Genomic DNA, 21,466 nt, shown 5'->3' on the forward strand with positions numbered 1-21,466 from the left:
TCTTAACAACGCTTTTATTTTCAATCTAATTTTATGAAATGTAATTAATTTGCTCAGAATTGTTTATATGTGTGCTTTTGATCATAACCAGATTGGGTTATGCAACAACCGAGAACTGACACTGCATACTGTCTACTTTAGCTACAACGCAGCCATACATGGTAATGCAAACGTGTAGACTCCAGATATGAATGATTCAGTCCTAAGTGTCTTTATAAAACACATCTTCTCATTTGCATGTCTTACGTCTCTAATTGAAATCTTGTCTTTTGTGCTCAGGAGACCTCACCTCTGAGAATAATACAGTGTTTGTGCAAGACCGGACTTGAGCAGATGAGAGAACCAGGTCATAAGTAATTCAGATCTTGTATGCAATTGAATGGAGGAGGAACACAGACCGACCCTTTGTTATGCAGATAAAGTGCTATACCGCATTTGATCCTGCATTTATGAGGGTCCGTTACCAAGCTGTCTCATTTCTACGTTTGTTGAAGATTGAAAATCCATTTAGGCAGCATATTCAATGCACTTTTTATTGACTTTGTTGACATCTATCTCTCAAATTACAAAAGGCTACAGGATCATTTCTGTTTTAAACGATGATTTGTAGTTGGAATGGACTGAACCTTGAAGGAGGTGTGGGTGACATCATGCTTTGGAGGGGTTTCCTGGATACTTGCAGCAACCTGAGCTGTTCAGTTAAACTGTGAGGCCAGAGAAAGCGTCTCAGAAGTGATCGCGCTCTCTGATGATCCTGAGCACAGATAACAAGCTGTTTCAGCCTTCTCACACGAGCATCTGCTGTAGCAGCAAAACGAGGTGAGAGATTTGATTTAATGTATATTTGAACTGAAATAGATTCAAGAGGTTCTTTTGTACAGTGCTTTGCTAATGTAATTGGACAATGAGTCAATTACAGAAAAAATCATCTTGGTACTTGGTACATGGTACTGTGGTTATAGCCCACTATTTCAAGGCCATGTTCAGACTGCCCTTTAAAAAAAAAAAAAAAAAAATGTTTTCAATTTGACCGAAAACAAAAATACGGTCAAACTTAAATGTGGCGTTTCCATTCTAATTATGCTTTTAAACGAAAGTTTGCCTCAGGTAGATTAACAAAAAGACCCTTGGTTGCATTTTGGCAAGAGTTACACTTTAATCTACCATCATTATGTAGTTGACTTGTAATCTTTTCAGAAAGCGGTCCCACCCCTCACACTCTCCAATTCTCTTCCTCCCAGGAACCTTGGGGGAAGAAACAGCAGAGCCAGAGGGTTGAACAAACGGGTGTGAATGAGCTCATGCCGACTTAGATTCAACGTGCCTCTACCTCCCTTTGGAGAGAGGATTCCACAGTGATCTTTTCCCACTCAGACCAGCGCCCCTCATCTGGCACAAGCAGTACGGTCTCGTTTGGGGGATCCGAGGTGGATTTTCCCGATGATAGCATGTTACTGGCAGCTTCCGATGCAGAGGAGTGGTTGGGCTCTGTGGAGGACTCTGCCCCCTTGCCATCCAAGGATCCAGTCGAAGCCAGGACCGGACTGGAAGCTGAGCTCATCTACGTCTTTATGAAGGCTGTCGAGAAGCTCGGGCTGGAGTGGTTGGTCCCAGAGGAGCCTGCCACCAGCTGCCTTGATGAGTGGTTCCTGTCAGGGTGCCGCCAACGGGCCCCATGCCAGAGACCTGCTCCGTTCTTTTCGGAGGTTCATAAAGAAAGGAACTTGAGGTACTAAGTAGTGGTGCGCCCCCTACCTGGCACGCATCCACTCTTTCTAACGCTTCACTGCAGCCCAGAAGTCGTTTCAGGGGGCAAGAAGGCTGAATCCACCTCGTCCCTGTATTATTCCAACTTAGGACCTGTCAAATGCCTGCAAAGTCTGCAATGTGCCTAAGGTGCTCTCTTCTTAGTTCAGAGCACAGGTCATTACCCTCTCAGCTTTTTCTTTCTCGGATCTGGGCTCTAATAGTATATGTCGAGCGCTTTGGCCAGTTACGGCTATCAAATCAGCTTTTTGTGTGCTCGGGGGCTGCACTAATGGCCAGTCGGTCAAGCAGAAATGATACCACTGTATAGTGGATGCAATTGTGTTAGCTTACGCCTCTATTGGCCTTCAGTCCCACTTCACCTGGGGCATGGCCTCCTCCTGGGCCTGGTCCAGTGGTGTATCCATTGGCGACATCTGTGTGGCGGCCAGCTAGTCCTCACCATCCACCTTAACCAGATTTTATAACTTGGATGTCCCTGTTCTCCAAGCATCCAAGGGTCCTGTCTGTCTAAACCGGTCCTCGACCTCGTGGTACGTCTAATCGTTAGAACACTTGCCCATGGACTCCGGCCTCGTGGCCTGAGCCTCGTGTTTTCGGGCGGATGTTCTCTCTTTCAGGGCCCTTAACCTTGAGTGCCCTAGGCCAGGGCTTGTAGGACAGTTTTTTATTCTACGCTTGTGTAAAGAGGCCATTTAGTGAGAACTGTGCATGTAAACCTCACTCCCCTGATCTCAAGAGGCACACTAGCAACCTACGCTTTATACTGTGGTCTTTAGCGTCCTTGTTAGCGCCCACTTCCCATGCCGGAGACCAGGGTTCAAGGCCCACACAGAGTGGGGCGAGTAGGACCTGAGTTACATTGGTGCCATGACCCGGATGGGAGTGAGGTTTAGGGGGGTGAGTGTAAATATGGCCAGCTAGTGAAAGCTGTGCATGTAAACCTCACTCTCCTGAGAGGTGCACTAGAGACTGACGCTAGAGACTGCGGTCTTTATTAGAAATGTTATTTTAGCATCATTACCAACATGTCAGACCAACACAAAAACAAATGCATACGGTATCTAATACATATAAAATAAATTAATAAGTTAATTAGAGGAATGCTGCACTGTGAGAATTTATTTACTAATTTTTTGTAAATATCAAAGCCAAAATGTATTCCGCACTAGATAGTCAGCTTGCTCAAGATTCTGGAATTTCAAATAGGCCTACATGCTATTTTTGCGGTGTATAAAACATACAATATGCTTCAAAGGGTTATTCATATTTGTAAATATGTACTATATGTACATGACTAGACAAGTTAATAAAGAACAGGGCCTAACAGCCACAGCAGCAATACCTCAGATTATGTGGGATTTCCAAATCAGAAACTTGGGTATCAAAATTATCTTCAAATTTCCCAGTAGTAAACACGACTTGATAGGGTGTAGACTTGATAGATGAAATTCTGATTAGGAAACTTGTATTTTTATGACATTTCTCCTACCTAGTACAAACATTTTTACTTGTATGAATTCACACTGTCACACTTTCTTTATATTTCATTTCATTGTTACTGTCCAGACTGTTCAAAACAGAGCTTTTTTTTTTCTTCATTTTTGCAGTTTTTTATGAGTTTATATTATTTGAGAGGCTTAAATTTGTACTATATTTGTGCTAATAATAATTCACACTGTCACGCTGCATGACTTTAAACAAACTAGTGAAGGTGGAAAAAAGGTTTAAATATGTATAATTTTAAACTAAACTGAATTTAAATTAAAATATCTTCAAGCTTGTCTGCCCATTGCCCACTTTGGCCAATCACATATCAACTACATTTCCCATGATGCGTAGCATGTCGCTTCCGTGACGTCACTGCCCACGCGAGCTTCATTCAGCTGAGCGCTGCAAAGATGAATGGCTGGGGTTTGTTTAAAACAATCTTATGTTTAATGTATTTTCTGGTTTCAAACGTTATACATGTCTTGTATGTCTGTCTTATATTTGTTACTGTCTACTGTTTTGAGTCGATAGCATGCTCGGATACAGCACATCCATCCGGATGAAGCTGTACACACAACTGATGAGACATAAACGCTCATTTAACGCAGTGATGATTTTACCCGAGCCATTCACTGTGCGTTTATATAATAATGCCTGTGTTCGGCAGCCTTTGATCGTGAAACCACAGCATATATTTCTGTAACAGACTGTCCTGGAATGCTTGAGTGCGGGGGTGTCTGTCTGTCCCCTTCACTGCAGGCGCACATCTGACCAGCATATGCATGTCTCACACTGCAAATATCACTTATGATGAGAAATAAACGTGATTGCTCATGTTGTTTACAGGGGGTGGAAGATGGAAACGTTGGAAAAATGGAGCAGAGACATCATGGCACCTCATCAGCTGGATAAGAAAAATCATTCCAAACAAAATGGTGAGATTTGCTTCAAACCTACCTTTTTTAATTTGAGATGAATTGCCTTCCTAAAAATTCTTTACTTTTAATAAATATGGTAACATTTATTTTAAAATCCACATGTTTATGTAGAATTATATATATAATATATTAACGTGTATATTATAAAAATAACATTCTTGGACTACTAGAAACAGTGTACCTTAAAATATATGATCACCATAGTAGTAAAAAATTGTAAATCAGCATGCAATTACAGTTTTCATCTTTACACTGTGTTCCAAATTATTATGCAAGTGACATATTAGTAGGATTTCAGTATAACAAACATTCAGATTTTAGTTTTTCAAAGAAAGTGTTTGCTTGTTTTATTTCTCCATATCTTTTTAGATAACTGGTATCAAGAGAGGTGTGTTAAATAGTTCGGTCTTAGGTAAATGGAAACCCTACTTAAAGAGGTTGTTCCACATTATTAAAGCTGCATTCCGTAACTTTTTTGGGATAAAGATTATCCAAAATAAATTTTTGAGCAAGTACATAACTAGCCAGTGTTCAAAACTATCTGCTTGCCTTAGCTCGATTCAAAACGGTAAGCTTGTAATAATGTTTTTAATTCCAGTGGTACTGGTGGAGTTGGGCAGGACATTTGAGCATGTCATTACGTCACATCTGTACACATAAAGAAGGAGTCTAGGCTAGTAGGCTATGAGTGTGAGGATGTTGGAGGTGGAGATTTATAGCCTTTTCTCACAGCACTTGATATAATTAAACGTATCAATTTGATTGCGGATCCAGAAAGGTTCTAACGACAATCACCAGTGACAACTGGAGATTCACCCGTTGTAAAATGCTAACGACTTCGTTCGGCTACAGAAAAAAAGAGACTGCAACCAGGATAATATCCCGAAAACAAGGATAATATCGGAAGGGCATTAAATGTAGTCACGCAATGCTGATGTTGTTAAAATTAACAATTTGAGAACAAAGTATAATTTGCACGGTTTGACGTGATATAAGCGATCGTTAAATTTAATCAGCGCAATTTACTGCAATGCTTTTTCCCCTTAGTTGGTCAGAACAAAAGTGGATGTTACTTACTTGTTCAAATGACATTTTCTGGTGAAAATTCTTATGTTGGTCATACTTCCAAAAAGTAGTACCTGTGAATCTGAATGCCAGTATCCACACCGGCGCGGCGACTGACAGCCACACATTCTCCTCAAAACATTGGACTGATCCGAGGCACAACCCATGTAAAGTTGATAAATCCGCGAATAACTGCAATTGCAGATTTCGAACAGAGATGGCGACAAAGAGGAAAAACTACGGACTGCAGCTTTAAGCAAGTCACAGTTCTCATGCAATATGGGGAGGAAGAAAGATCTTTCTGAAGATGAAATGGTGCAATGTTATGCAAAAGACATGAAAACAACTAATATTGTGTGAAAACTAAATGTAGATTATCTAACTTTCATAAGATTTGAGTACTTTACAGTACAAGATAACTCGCACGGATAAAAGCTTATTCAGGAAAGTTTCTATCAAAAAATATGAATTGTATTAACTGTTGAGCAGCAAACAAGAACCTCAAGAACCTCTCCATGCAGGCTGGCAGATTTGCGTTAAGTTGCATTTCAGCCACCTCTAACCAAAGCTCACAAAGAGAAACGTTACAGTATTTAACGTAACAGTATTTTTACTGTATACCGTCACCTACATGTATTGTCTTGATGATATTTTTTTTTCCCACTGTAAATTATTGATAATTCCTTTTACTTCTAAAAATGTTCACAGTGCAAAGACACTGATGTGATATCAAAAACGTTTTGTCTTTGCATTTTTTTTATGGTGTCTGAATAAATACTTGCGCTTTTGTTGAACTATGATTTTAACTGTTTGAGCCTACACATTAAGGAAATGTGAGTGAATACATCTTTTACTTATTGCTTTACTTTACTTTTACTTGTCCTGTTAAATCTACTATAATGTTTTACTGCATATGGTAACAGGTTTTACTGTAGCATCTTACATTTATTTTCTATTAAAACACTTTTTACTGTGTAAGTGTGTATCTTTATCTTTCGACAATCTAAGATGTTATGATGAGGGTTTCTCATGTCCATGAAAAACCTGAAATAACAGGGAATGGAAGAGGCCTGGATTTTATAATATGTAATTAACAACTTTAGAATTAATACAAAAGTTATGAAAATTTCAGATTTAAGTATTTAATTAACGAGTACTGTCTACAATGTTCAATGAAGATATTCATTGGTCAGAAGGTGTGGGAAACCAGTACAGCATATTTCCATGTTAATTTTATATTTTAAGACTTTTCAAGGTTTTCATTTTTGTAATTTTTTGTTGGCCGATTCCACTTTTTAAAAATAAGTACGTTTGTCTTTTGTTTATGCCACAGCCGTGAACCATGATTTGTTATTTTCTAGAGAACATTTGATTAGGTGAAAGTTTTTATACACCCTCGAACGCAAACATGGACTAAAACCACACAACTTCAAATTTGATTTCATAGGATCTTTGCTTTTCTTCACCCTACTGGTGATTTGTTTCTGGTTCAGACAACCTTAGTATTTTATTCTGTTTTATCCAGGCATGATTGCAAAAAATCTACTGAACTCTGTCAAGATTCGCAATCGTTTGCAGCTCCAGCCCATTTCTCGTTCAGCATGTGCCACTGGTAAGTACAACAGTTTGTGTTCATGTGTTTGGATTTTTCAGGACATCATTTCTGTATTGTGCTGCTGACATTCATATACTGGATGTCACTGTCTATCAAATACTTATTTCTGTTAAATATCTTATTGGTATGTTCTCCATAGGTATTTTGTCCATATGGCAACAAAATCTTAACAAACATGATTTAGTATAATGAGAGTAAATTGAAATAAATTTGATTGCAAATAAATAAAAGAAAGCTTACGAAATAACAAGGAATTTCATATTGAGAATCTGGGGCACAAATTGTATATGCTTGTAAATGCCTAATTTCTTTAAAACAAGAACCCATTGCATGGAACTGTTTAATTTTTTTAATTGGCAATTGCTCAGGAGTCTGAATGTCTTTCAGCACTGTTGACAGTGGTTGTTTTGCTAATGTGCAGATACTTAAAATTTAGTCGCATCTGGCTACATTTTAAAAGCTAAACTGCTTTTTAGCATTGTGTCGTGTAAACAAACATACACAGTCAATTGGCGGAACAATGACACGATGGAATGGCTGTCTGAAGTGAGATATGTGGGAGTATTAATGCCTGAGTCGTGTTGTCCTGGATCAAACTCTCAGCTCCATTTAATTAGTGTCCTCATTGAATCACACGCTCACTGACAGACAGGTGCCTTATAGGGAGAAACTTAAAGGGTTAGTTCACATGAAAATGAAAATTCTGTCATTTACTCACCCTCGTGTTGTTCCAAAACTGGAAGACTTTCGTTCATCTTTGGAACACAAGTGGATTGGTGATCTCCATTGACAGCTACACAATTACCACGTTGATGCTTCAAAAAGTTCATAAAGAGATCATAAAACTAATAAATATGAATTGAGTGGTTTAGTCCAAATTTTCTGAGGAGACACGATCGCTTTATATGATGAATAGATTGAATCTAGGCTTTTATTCACATATAAACATTGATCAGCGAACATAAACATAAGCTCAACTGAACCTGCTTGAAGGGTGAGAACTAACCTCTTGAACAAAGCTCAAACGTGCTGCGTAACACGAGAATGAATCTCATTGGAAAATTGGACTAAACTCCTCAATTCATATGGATTAGTTTTATGACCTTTTAATGAACTTTTTGAAACTTTAAAGTGGTAGTTGTGTAGCTGTCAATGGAGGGACAGAAATCGCTCAGATCAGATTTCATTAAAAATATCTTCAATTGTCTTCCGGAGATGAACGAAAGTCTTACGGGTTTGGAACCACACGAGAGTGAGTAAATGATGACAGAATTTTCATTTTTGGGTGAACTATCCCTTTAAGGGCAGTTTCTCAACAGCTTGTTGTGCACTTTAGGGCACGGTTGTAGTGGGACTCTGCCATTACATTAGTGGCTGGCTTCACAGACAAAACCTGCACATTAATTATTTTGTTAAAGAACTTAAAAAAAAATCTCAGTTGCTATTCATTGATCTCAATTACTCTGTGTATCGAAGGCTCCTGTCCAGACCTGATGAATAGGAACGAGCAGCCCGACTCCCGGCCGCTAGCCATGGCCTTGACGCCCCAGCTACCGCCCAGGACCCATCGGCCCCTGTGTCTCTCAGTGTCCTCCGACAGCAATGGACGCTTTAAAGCTCTGGAGACCCAGGAATGGAAGAACAACCTCAAAGCTCAGGTAGGTGGAAGTACTTTCAAGTCAGCTGCTCGTAACTCGTTGCAAAGGAGGACGTTCAGTTTGAACCCCTTTCTTAATGGTGTGACTTTTTTTTTTTTGTCAGATGGAGCAGGCCCATAGTGCCGGAGCAGCCAGCAGCACAGGCTCCCTGGAAAGAGCGTCTCTCTTTTGCGCTTCTGGCTCCACCACCACCTCCAGCTCTGGCCTCTCCAGTCCGGTGGAGCACCTTACCAAGAGCAAGTCCTCTAGTCGCTTTTCACTCTTCTCCCCTCCTTGGAACAGCAGCTCTGAGTCTGACTCTAACCCCCCTTCCCGCTCCGGATCCAAGAAAATGCGCAACTACAGTCGCAGAGCAGTTCCCGGCAGTGCCAAGACGGGCCCAGAGACTCCAGAACCCAAGCAGATCGTCTCTGAACACTTTCAGTACTCAGATCCGGTTATATCCAAGGTTACAGACTACATTTACGTGGGCAACCTGAACGCGGCTTATAGCGGACGTACGTTGTGCCGAAATAACATCGATAGCATCATCGACATGAGCAGCCTGCCTGGGGAGACTTGTTTGAGAGTCATTCCTTGCACTTGTTCAAGGGGTGTCAAGCATAGTTGGTCTCGGCTCAAAGTGGACATGAGCGACCTTCCGGACACCGTCCAAGAAGGCCTCGCCCTCAAGCACCGCTGCTTCGAGGACATCAATGAGTGCATTGATGCCTCCACGGAGAAGAGGAAGCGAGTGTTGGTGCATTGTCGTGATGGTTTTTCCCTCGCCCCCACTTGCATTATTCAGTACCTCATGGTCAAACAAAATATGAGGCTTATTGCCGCCTATGAGCTTCTCAGAGCCAAACACCCCATCAACATTCGCGAGTCCCATCAGAACGTTCTGGTAAGTCTCGAAAGAGCACTGCGACCGGGCGGGAACACGGACCCAGAGTGCTTTAAACAGGCCATCTCCCGCAAAGTGGCTTGGACCTGATAGAGAACCTTGGGGAACCTCAGTTTTATTTGAACTTTTTGTAGTTTGTGCTTTTACTTTGTACATTATTTCCTCTGTTAACAGTGAAAGGCAGCTTGTTGGTGTGTTAACTGAGCTGGATGTCATGGTGTGAGTGCTAATTGTGAAAATTACTTCAGTTGTTCAGTGGCCATTTTAGAGAAAATTTGAGTCATTCGTTTTACAAACACGCTTTGTGCAGCTGCTAAACAATGGGAATATATCTCTTATTTATTCTTCTTCACATGGGTACATAGCCATGCTGTGCAGGTTTATGCTGAGGAAGACATTTAGTGGGAACTCAGGAGATGAAACGATGTCATATATGACTGCAAACGCCACTACTGAGGCTGACACGTCAAACTGGAGTACTATCAACTAAACGTCTCAAACACTTTCTTTACAGATTGAGGACTAAACATGATTAGCCATCGTATCTGGCAGTAAAAAGCACAACCTTTGTTAGCCTCCTTATTCATTTGAAAATTGGTTGATATTTCTCTGCGTTTATCCAGGGTTGAAAGATACACAGTAAGAGTAGTCCTCTATGAGGAGTCATTTCATTTACTAAGCTTCTTTTATTAAATGTGTAATTTTCAACATGTTTGATCAAATACTAACTTCAGTGTTTGGAAAAAAATGTGAATTTTGCGATATGTAATTGAATCTGGCCCACTTTGTTCCTTTTATGGAGTGTTGGTATTTGAAAAGTGAATTGAAGTGAGTTGTGGAGCAAAGCTCAGTTGCAAAGGCTTGATATTGCACTAACCATAAGGAAATGCACAAGTTTGCTGACACATGGCTTAGTTTGATTTAATGTTACGCAGTGAATATAGATCAAAATATTTTTATGATAATGTTTATGCTTATCTATAATGATTGTTGTTCATGGTTTCTATTGAATTTTTATTTTGCCATTTAGAAAAATGCAACAACCCTAGCACATGTATGTCACAGAGACATCTTGGAAACGATTTCATTTACAGAATACGATTATTTTATGTTCCCTGATATAAATTAAACCCAATTTAAATTGAAAGTGAACATTCCAATGCAACTAATCTTGATCTCTCTATTTCTAATCATTGAAGCTAACTATGCTCGCTGTGCAACACAAGGTGCTCACCGCGTCAACAGTTTTGTTGATTAGAATGGAAGCAATCTAGGTTTTCGCTTTGTGTGGCCGCTTGCTTCCAATGCAGACTGGAAAGTTTTTGCAACATTTATGGTTTCAAATGTAAGTGAATCTGTTGGGTATTAAAAAAAAAGAGTTTTTGTGATATCTGTACACAAATGTGTGTAATGTGTCTTGATGACATACGTCTGCTTCCTGGGAAAACAGCTCTCAAATATATGACATGGCTTATGCTTGTCAGCAGTGATTATTATATTTTGATATTTAGTGCGCAATTTGGTGAAGAAAGACCCTCCTGAGTTTTGGTGCCTTTTGTTTGAACTTGTCCCAGTGTGATTATTGTGACATTCACACGCGCACACTGTATGCACTCATCAGGCATAGACAAATATGTTGTCTTTATGCTTTGAAATGTTCAGGAAATGCTCCATGTCGGTGTAATTTTGTGATGTATGGCAGAGATCAGTTCCATCTGAATAAGCTGTTGTAAAGTTTTCATAGCAGTGCTCACAGTGAATAGTGTCTGTACTTCAATCAGTGTGGTGGTGACGTCAATCAGTGTGTTCATTACCTTCTTCTACGGGCCAACAATTAGCTTCTAACATTAGCAAAGCTGTATTTAGATTCAAATGGAACTGTTGCTTTATTCTTATTCATTAGCCTATTTAAATATTTTTTTTTCTTTTGGATGGCTGATCTCACCCTGTATAAAGGTCTAACAATATGAATTCTCAGGTTAACTTTATTGGCCTAGAAGACATTCTCAATGCGTTAGAAACCAGAATAATGTGAGGCAATGTATTTTCTGTATCACGTTTTTGAAGAAAATGCATTTGTACTTGTTGATATTAAAGAGAATCTAATGCACTGACTTTCTTGTCATGTGTGATTTGTTCGAGTGGATACAAGTCATGTGAATCCTGGGATTGTTTATTTTTACGCAATGTAATTTATTTAATAATTTTATTCAAAGTGTTGCTAATGTTATACAACAAACAAGCTATGGAATTGTAAGCTGAAGACCTAATACACACAATATGTAACATAAGCTGTAAAGGTTTATAAATGACAGATGTAGATACAAGTGCGTAATTTCACGAGTAACTGCATCTAGTCGGCTGGAGCATTTCTGTTGGTTATGTGGCTTTATTAGCAATTTGTTAGCAGTTTTTAATTTTTTTTTTAACTCTACTGGGGAGAATAGATTCAACATAACGAATATCTTTAACTGCTTCTCCTTTGGGCAATTTTATTTTCAAGGGGTTTATTTTATTAAAACTGATTTAAACCTTTTGTCTTTTTTTTAACAGAAGGCTGTCATTAAAACTTGGAAACCTTTTAACATACCTTTAACATTTATTTGTAATATTTTGCAAATGTCTTCTATAATTTACCTTTGTTCTAGACCCAGACATTTGAGCTCCAATTATGAAAATGCATCAATATATTATACATGTATTACAAAAACATATTGCATTATTAAAACTATATTTGAACAAAGCGTGATATAATCATTACCATTTAAAAATGTTTTGTGTGGAAATGATTTTAGGTCAAATAAATTATGACTTATTTCACTTGTATATACATATATACCAAATCCCATGTATCCTTTCCCACCACAAATCTCAAAATCAGCAAGTATACCAAACACCACCACACATCACAACAACCCATATCGGTACACACATCACCACATGGAGTTCATCTCCACCCTTGATCAAACTTACCCACCTATAGCTTTCTAGTAATCCTGAAGCGCTTCATTAGCTTATTCAGGTGTGTTTGATTAGGGTTGAATCTTGAAAAAATCTGCCGAACGTCAAGTGCCAGAATTGAGAACCCCTGCCCCACAATATCCCAACAGCACCATATACACCCAGTCATCTCATTTATACAATTCCTCCAAATATATCAAATGTCGCCACGTACAGTATACCCAATTCACCAACATATTTCCAATACCACTCATGCCCAATAACACCATACCAAATACCACCACATTTACCCAATGCCAACACATATACCCCATACCCTGTTATATACATGGTACCACAAATATGTATACTCATTACTGCCATATATACTTAAATATACTGTACACAGTACACCCACATATCTCCAATAACACAAATACACCAATACCACCCTCCCTCCCCACATACACCTAATATCACATTATATACACAATATTCTCACATAATACACCCAAATACTGTATACGCAGTGCCACAAATATACCCATTACCAACACATACACCCAATACCATCACACATGGTGGGCTCCACAAATATTGGCACCCCTAAACATTCCAATGAGTAAAAATCTAACTGAACTATATTCCCATTCATATGGTATGATTTTAAGTTCACCTTATTGATCAGGAACACTTGTGATAAGTCCTGACTTCCTGTTCCACTGGGCTCTAAATATGAAGTGAAATTCCTATAGTCTTCCATCACTATGGGAAAGAACTGAGAATACAGTGATGATGTAATGATGTGTGAAAAAGGTTGTTGAGTTGCACAAATCACAAAAGGGCTATAAGATAAGTTTAATTATTGGAATACTCATTTCCACTATCTGGGCAATAATTAAGAAGTTGAAATTAACAATCTACGTGGAAGAAGGTGTGTGTCTACATTGTTCCCACACACTAGGGGTCAGAAAGTCTCAAAAACTATGATTAGACCTCACCTATATAACCATAGCTTGTTTGGAAAGGTTGCTATAAAAAAAGCCTCAAACAGCAAGCCTACGCACCTACAGTTTGCCTGGCATTTGCCTGGCATTACTCACTTTCAGTGAGACTGGATTTTTGTGGTCAGATGAGATCAAAATAAAACTTTTTGGAAAAACACCAGAGGTGGATTTGGCATAGACCGAAACATTGCCATGTAGAAAAGTACCTCATCCCCACTGTGTGGTATGGTTGTGGATCTTTAACGCTGTGAGGTTAATTTTCCTCCGAAGTCCCTGGACAACTAGTTATGATATACACTCACCTAAAGGATTATTAGGAACACCATACTAATACTGTGTTTGACCCCCTTTCGCCTTCAGAACTGCCTTAATTCTATGTGGTATTGATTCAACAAGGTGCTGAAAGCATTCCTTAGAAATGTTGGCCCATATTGATAGGATAGCATCTTGCAGTTGATGGAGATTTGTGGGATGCACATCCAGGGCACGAAGCTCCTGTTCCACCACATCCCAAAGATGCTCTATTGGGTTGAGATCTTGTGACTGTGGGGGCCATTTTAGTACAGTGAACTCATTGTCATGTTTAAGAAACCAATTTGAAATGATTCAAGCTTTGTGACATGGTGCATTATCCTGCTGGAAGTAGCCATCAGAGGATGGGTACATGGTGGTCATAAAGGGATGGACATGGTCAGAAACAATGCTCAGGTAGGCCGTGGCATTTAAACGATGCCCAATTGGCACTAAGGGGCCTAAAGTGTGCCAAGAAAACATCCCCCACACCATTACACCACCACCACCAGCCTGCACAGTGGTAACAAGGCATGATGGATCCATGTTCTCATTCTGTTTACGCCAAATTCTGACTCTACCATCTGAATGTCTCAACAGAAATCGAGACTCATCAGACCAGGCAACATTTTTCCAGTCTTCAACTGTCCAATTTTGGTGAGCTCGTGCAAATTGCAGCCTCTTTTTCCTATTTTTAGTGGAGATGAGTGGTACCCGGTGGGGTCTTCTGCTGTTGTAGTCCATCCGCCTCAAGTTGTGCGTGTTGTGGCTTCACAAATGCTTTGCTGCATACCTCGGTTGTAACGAGTGGTTATTTCAGTCAAAGTTGCTCTTCTATCAGCTTGAATCAGTCGGCCCATTCTCCTCTGACCTCTAGCATCAACAAGGCATTTTCGCCCACAGGACTGCCGCATACTGGTTGTTTTTCCCTTTTCACACCATTCTTTGTAAACCCTAGAAATGGTTGTGCGTGAAAATCCCAGTAACTGAGCAGATTGTGAAATACTCAGACCGGCCCGTCTGGCACCAACAACCATGCCACGCTCAAAATTGCTTAAATCACCTTTCTTTCCCATTCTGACATTCAGTTTGGAGTTCATGAGATTGTCTTGACCAGGACCACACCCCTAAATGCATTGAAGCAACTGCCATGTGATTGGTTGATTAGATAATTGCATTAAACAGGTGTTCCTAATAATCCTTTAGGTGAGTGTATAGTATCATAAACTCCATCAAGTACCAGCATATATTAAATAAACACCAGACTGACCCTGTCAGAAAGCTTAAACTGTGCTGTGGTTGGATTTTCCAGCATGACAATGATCCAAAGCAAAACAACAGAATAGTTCACTGACCACAGAATGAAGGATTTGCCATGGACACAGCAGTCCCCTGAACCAAACCCCATAAAAAACAAATACCAAAAAAAAAAAAAAAAAAAAAAAAAACCTGAGATGAGCTGAAGAAAACAGTCCACAAGCATGGACCTCTAAATCCGAAGAATCTGGAGATATTCTGTATGGAGGAATGGTTTCAGATGTTGCCATAAGTTCATCAACCTTATTACACATTATAGGTGAGGATCCAGAGCTGTTATCTTGGCAAAGGGATGTTGCACAAATATGAAGGGGTGTCAATAATTGTGGAATACACAGAACAATATTGTCATGTCAGAAAAAATATTATTTTATCATTTTAATATTATCTTTAAATTATTTTATAATTATTTCAACTATTTGACTTTAATTAAAGTTTAGATTTTTGTGAATATTTTAAATGACAGGCTAAGAGGTGAAATTGAAAACAAATGTTCACAGTCAGTTTTGATCATATTTACCAAGGGTGCCAATACTTGTGGAGCCCACTCTATACCCAATGCAACCTCATATGCAGTGCTGGTTAGAATTATTTGCCCCCTTGGTAAATATGATCAAATATGGCTGTAAAAAAATAAATCTGCATTGTTTATCCTTTTGATATTTTATTTAAAAAAATATATATATGCAAAAATCAAACCTTTTATTGAAGTACAATAATTGAAAGTGGGGGGAAAATCACATTATAAAATAAGTGTTTTTATCCAAAACACATTGGGAACAATTATTTGCCCCCTTTTATTAAATACTTTTTGCAACCTTCTTTTTTCCAAGATAACAGCTCTGTGTCTTCTCCAATAATGCCTGATGAGTTTGGAGAACACCTGACAAGAGATCAGAGACCATTCCTCCATACAGCATCTCTCCAGATCCTTCAGATTCACAGATCCATGTTGGCGCTTCTTCTCTTCAGTTCAGCCCACTCATTTTCTATAGGGTTCAGGTCTGGGGACTCGGATGGCCATTGCAGATGCTTGGTTTTGTGCTCAGCGACCCATTTTTGTTTTGATGTTTGTTTATGGATCACTGTCCTGTTGGAAGATCCAAACATGGCCTGTCATAAGATATCTAGCACAGGTTGTCAGGTTTTGATTTTTTATCTGTTGGTATTTGATCGAATCCATGATGCCATGTATCTGAACAAGATTTCCAGGACCTCTGGCAGAAAATTAGGCCCACAGCATTAAAGATACAGCAGAGTATTTCATTTTACACATGGGGTACTTTTTTATCCTTGTATGAACCAAACCCATATTAAGTGTTTAAGTGTTTCATCTGTCCAAATATCGGAACTGGCTAGGTTTGTTGAGTCACGTTTGACTGCATGTTAGAAATATGGATAAGTCAAAAGAATGGTACAAAAAGTTAAGCGAAGATATTGCCCTGTAACAGTTCTGATAAGCTGTTCCATTTCTTTTGCTGTAATTCTTCTCCCTAGCTCAAGGGGGATCTAGGGAGGTTTCTAAAGGAAGGGTTATCCTTTTAAGAGACGCAAGTCAGGGTGTAGTAAATGCTGGCATGGCTTTGAGTGTTTGCTTAGCTTGATGCATGAAACCCTATTATGAGGAACATCTTTGGTTCTAAAGCTCAGTGTAAGTTGTATATATATATTGTAATTCTATATTTGTTATCTGTGTCAATTGCATATTTTGATTTGTGTTTTGCATATTTGTTCAGAGGTTTCTCTATGGGCATCATTCATCATAAATGTTTTGAACTTGTTCTGCACCTATGTGGATTACCTGGACTGGTGCCTGGTTATGGTTTAAGGGCATGTTTTTTTTGTTGGATTTCTAACCCTATTATTGAACTGATTGAAACATTGCAAACCACTCACCTCTTAAATGAAGTACTTTGGAGTGGGGAGAGATTGACTTTATTTCTGCCTGGACTCAGACATGTTGTGGAGGACTGAAAGGCTCTAACATAATGAAGTGCTCAAATGGCAATAACAAATGGCACCCGAACAAGGACCTCATAAAAAAAAAAAAAAAAGATGTTGTATGTTGGCTGATTGATATTTGCAATTGTGAGAGTTTGCAACTTGTTTGTAATCATTGTTCATTTTCATTTGTTTCAGTTTAAAATTATGGATGCATCTCAGGCCGAGGCTGATGTGGGTACGGACCCAGACTTCACTGCTGAACCTTTCACAACTCGGCGAGAACCAATTCAAGAACTAATATGGTCCCTTAGTAGTTTGTAGAGTCTGAAGAGGAGGCAGTGGTACAGGAGCAGGCTGCAGCACGTGAGGAGGATGTTGGTTTGAATGATTTGCCATCACCTCCACTTGTAGAAGGGGAGAATGAAAGTCTTATCAGTCTCACCATTGCAACCAAGTTAAATCAGTTAAGCATGAGAATAGACAAGATGGAGAACGACAATGTAGAGTGTATTATAAGAGTGGAACAAGACATTCAAAATCACCTTCAGTGACATGACCACTATCTTAGAACTCTAGAGGAACAAGTTCGAGAGATAACCAAACAGACGACAACTCAAGCACAGGTGGTTGATCAGTATCTGCGAAAGCTTGAGGAAGATCTTTCCGATATAATTAAAAGGTGTTGCAACCGTTTGAAGCAAGTTTTGGAAAAACAGGTCCAAGATATGGGTAAGGCCATGATGGATAGCTTAAAGAGAAGAGTTAACAGCTCAAGCCTATGATTTGTTCTGCCCCAAATGCTGTGTCTACTACTATAGCCTCGCAAGCCTTCACAACGTCATTCCCAGTTGATCAGGCAAAATCTACATCTCACCCAATTCCTTATAAGGCAGCAGTCAAGCTAGAATTCCCCGTATTTGGACGCACAGAAGGTGAAGATCCAATAACTTACCTAGAAAGGTGTGCCGAGTACTTAGCAGTGTGATCTATGAGTGATGGTGAGATATTGGCAAAACTTCCATCAGTATTCAATTCAATTCACATTTATTTGTATAGCACTTTTCACAATACACATAATTTCAAAGCTGCTTCACAGAAAGTGCATGAGTCCATATTACAATTTAGAGTGATCTGTTATCAGAGGTAACTGTCTAAGTTATGTATTTCAGAAATGTACATATACAAAATCATAGTTAGCTATTCTTAATTTAGTTAATTTAAACAATGTAATAATTCAATGCAGAAACAATGAGCTCATTGAAGTAATGAATACTTGTTTGTTAACAAATGATTATGACATTTAGAAAAATGTAGCATTGGTGCATGTTGATTCAGAGTTTGCGTCATCTAAAGTATTTGCAGGAGTTGGCGCCGTCTTTTCATAGGTGTTGGGCATCTGAAGTATTCATAATTCAGCCAGCAGCCATATCACCCTGTAGCCCAAGACTGGTTGCCCACTGAAGCTAAGCAGGGCTGAGCCTGGTCAGTACCTGGATGGGAGACCTCCTGGGAAAACTAGGTTGCTTTTGGAAAAGGTGTTAGTGAGGCCAGCAGTGGATGCTTACCCTGTGGTCTGTGTGGGTCCTAACGCCCCAGTATAGTGATGGGGACATTATACTTTAACAAGCACCGTCCTTCGGATGAGACGTTAAACCGAGGCCCTGACTCTCTGTGGTCATTAAAAATCCCAAGAGGCCAATGGGCAAATTTGGCCAGGATACGTAACGTTAGTACATCTAAGATGGCGCCGACCAGTGTTGTGGCTTGCCGTCGCTCCTCTATGCTTTTTAGTTTGTTTGTTTTTTATGTCTTCTTAAATGTTTTATTTTGTCCATGCCAGTCACTGTGGGTTTACGACCACACTACCCTGTTTTAGATTCGTTCGCATGTTGTGGACTTGTCGATAAGCAGTGCAAACAAGTGTGCCTTTTCCTATCACACGCTGCCATCGTATTTGCGTTCTCTGGATGGATGTGCGTGTTGCAGGCAAAAGCGGCGCCGACGACGAGGGAGACGTGCAGGTGCTCACGTGAAGCAGAGATTCTTGCGGAGGTCTTGTGCTGTTGTGCAGTTTGCAACAGTTGACAGCATCATGGATCGTGCAGCAAATCTTCGGGGTTGGCGTTGTTCTCATTTGTTGCCAGTGTATCCGGATGGAGGTTCGTCAGTGTTGCGGTTTTATCAGGATGCAAAGTTTTCATCACATGTCAGAGGTGCAGATTTGAACAACTTGATCGGTCTTAAGACGGTAAAGTCGGGCCTTACAGCGGCCCCCATGGTACAGTCTTTACAGATGTCGCTTGTAAATGCGCGCTCGATTTCAAACAAGACATTCATCTTAAATGATTTTATATTGCATAATGTCTTGGACTTCCTATTTATTACAGAGACATGGATAAATAGGGATGAGTGTAGTCCTTGCGAGGAAATTTGTCCACCTGACTATATGTTAATTAATACCCCGAGACTGATGGGTCATGGTGGGGGTTTAGCTACTGTTTGTAAGCAGCAGTATAAATGTCACCGTTTATCGACCGCATGTTATTCGAGCTTTGAGGTTCAGTTATTAAGACTTGAGTTTTATCAGTCTGTTTTGGGAGTAGTTGTTTATCGACCTCCAAAGTATAGCCAAGTTTTTATTCAGGAATTTTCTGAGTTCTTATCCACTATTTTATTGTTGTCTGATCATATTTTAATTGTTGGGGATTTTAACATTCATATTTGCTGCCCTGGGAAGCCTTTGGAGAAGGAGTTTTCTGATCTGATGGACTCATTTAATTTTATATGATGTTTTATTAACAAAGTTCGGGAGGAGCACGTTCAAATAATCAAGTAATCAATCAACTCATCAAACAATTACCATGTCTACCCTATCAGCATGAGAGGAAGCATATACAGTATATATTCACTCTGTCAACTCATCTAACTTCCTTGACAGTTTTCAGCATCCCTCCACCACCCCGACTCCTCACTCTTGGCTTGTTCTTTCACAGCCAGGAATACGGGGGGAGTACTCTGGGTTCGGGCCGAATACCGAGCCCGGAGCCCTCTCCTCGGACAGCACGCCAAATACGCATTTATTCTATCTGACTTATTTGTAAGTGTGAACTCGTTAAACAACATGTATTTGGTCCCACACATGAAAAAGGACATACTTTGGACCTTGTTTTTTCTTTAGGTCTGTCTATCTGTGATGTTGTTGTAAATGATGCCTGTATTTCAGATCATTTGCCTGTTACTTTTAATGTAAATGTACAAATCGTGAAGGTGGAGCATCAGCCTTCTTATTTACGCTCCCGTACAATCACTCAGTCTACACCTCAGGCGTTTGGTGATATTTTTATCACTCTCTCTGATGTATCATGGACTGAGTCTGTAGCTACTACGGCAGATCCAGATGAGTTACTTATTGCTTTTAATTCTGTGTGTTCTGGAGTTTTAGACTCTGTTGCTCCATATAAGATCAAGCATAGTAAGGTTAATCATCAGCCGTGGTTAAATGAACAAACTCGGGCTCTTAGACAGCAGTGTAGGCGAGCAGAACGGGCTTGGAAAAAGGATAAACTTATGATCTCTCAACAGATTTTACGTGATTTACGTATAGGATATCAGAAGGCTGTAAAGGATGCTAAATCAGCCTTTTTTTCCAAAATTATATCACAACATTCAAAATCACCTAAAATTTTGTTTCAATCTATTAATAGGTTTCTAAACTCAAAAACTGTCTCAATACCACCATCCACTGAGTGTTGTGAGAAGTTTTTAAATGTCTTTCTAGACAAAGTTAACACAATTAGATCAGGTATTCATGACTGGAATGGCTTGACAGGAGACATTTTAAAAAATGTCAGCAAGTTTGATAAATTTGATTTGGTTTCAATTAAGGATATTAGTCTTATTATTGGTAAGTTGAAACGCCCAGCTGCTAGTTGGGATGTCTTGCCTTTTGATTTGTTGGCTGCGACATTCGATTACACAGGGCCTTGTATTACTGCTATTGTCAATTGCAGTCTTCATACAGGCATTTTTCCTTTAAGTTTTAAGCAGGCGGTTATTCAGCCCCTTCTTAAAAAGCCTACTCTTGACCCGTTGGATTTTAATAATTATCGGCCCATTTCAAAGCTGCCTTGTATCTCTAAAGTTTTGGAAAAGGTAGTCTTATCTCAGTTAAGTTCTTTTTTGGCTAGAAATGAGGTGTTAGATGTCTTTCAGTCTGGTTTTCGGGCAGGACACAGTACTGAATCAGCTTTACTGCGAGTCTCTAATGATCTATTACTTATTGCAGACTCAGGCAATACTGGGGCTCTAATCATGTTGGATCTTAGTGCAGCTTTTGATTTAATTGATCACGATATTCTTATTAATCGTTTGGAACACGTTGTAGGGCTGAGAGGGACGGTTTTAAAATGGTTTTCCTCATATTTAAGGGGGTGTTCAATTTCTGTCAGGGTTGGGGATTTTTCCTCCAGGTCAGTTTCTCTGGATTGTGGAGTACCTTAGGGTTCAATTCTGGGACCTATTCTCTTTTCCCTGTTTTTGCTGCCTCT

At 39.5% G+C, this 21,466-nt stretch overlaps 2 protein-coding genes across 2 annotated transcripts in view; both read left to right on the forward strand.

Annotated features, from left to right (window-relative positions):
* Positions 1 to 1,448: 1,448 nt before the first annotated feature.
* On the forward strand, positions 1,449 to 11,533 carry LOC308684611 (uncharacterized protein; the record flags this gene model as incomplete). The annotated part of the gene is made up of 5 exons (XM_081355877.1): positions 1,449 to 1,729; positions 4,105 to 4,193; positions 6,787 to 6,873; positions 8,353 to 8,534; positions 8,638 to 11,533. 5 exons carry the CDS (start codon positions 1,449 to 1,451, stop codon positions 9,508 to 9,510), a joined length of 1,512 nt encoding a protein of 503 aa, XP_081212003.1. The 3' UTR covers positions 9,511 to 11,533.
* A 6,045-nt stretch (positions 11,534 to 17,578) lies between these two features.
* Positions 17,579 to 21,466, forward strand: part of LOC308684612 (troponin I, fast skeletal muscle-like) — a gene marked incomplete at its 3' end in the record, with an annotated part of 29,343 nt that continues 25,455 nt past the window's right edge. Inside the window, exon 1 of the mRNA XM_081355878.1 lies at positions 17,579 to 17,648. The remainder of the gene's footprint in view (positions 17,649 to 21,466) is intronic.

This window comes from Scardinius erythrophthalmus (assembly GCF_964197995.2).
Source record: "Scardinius erythrophthalmus genome assembly, chromosome: 24".
In the NCBI taxonomy this organism is placed as follows: Eukaryota; Metazoa; Chordata; class Actinopteri; order Cypriniformes; family Leuciscidae; genus Scardinius; species Scardinius erythrophthalmus.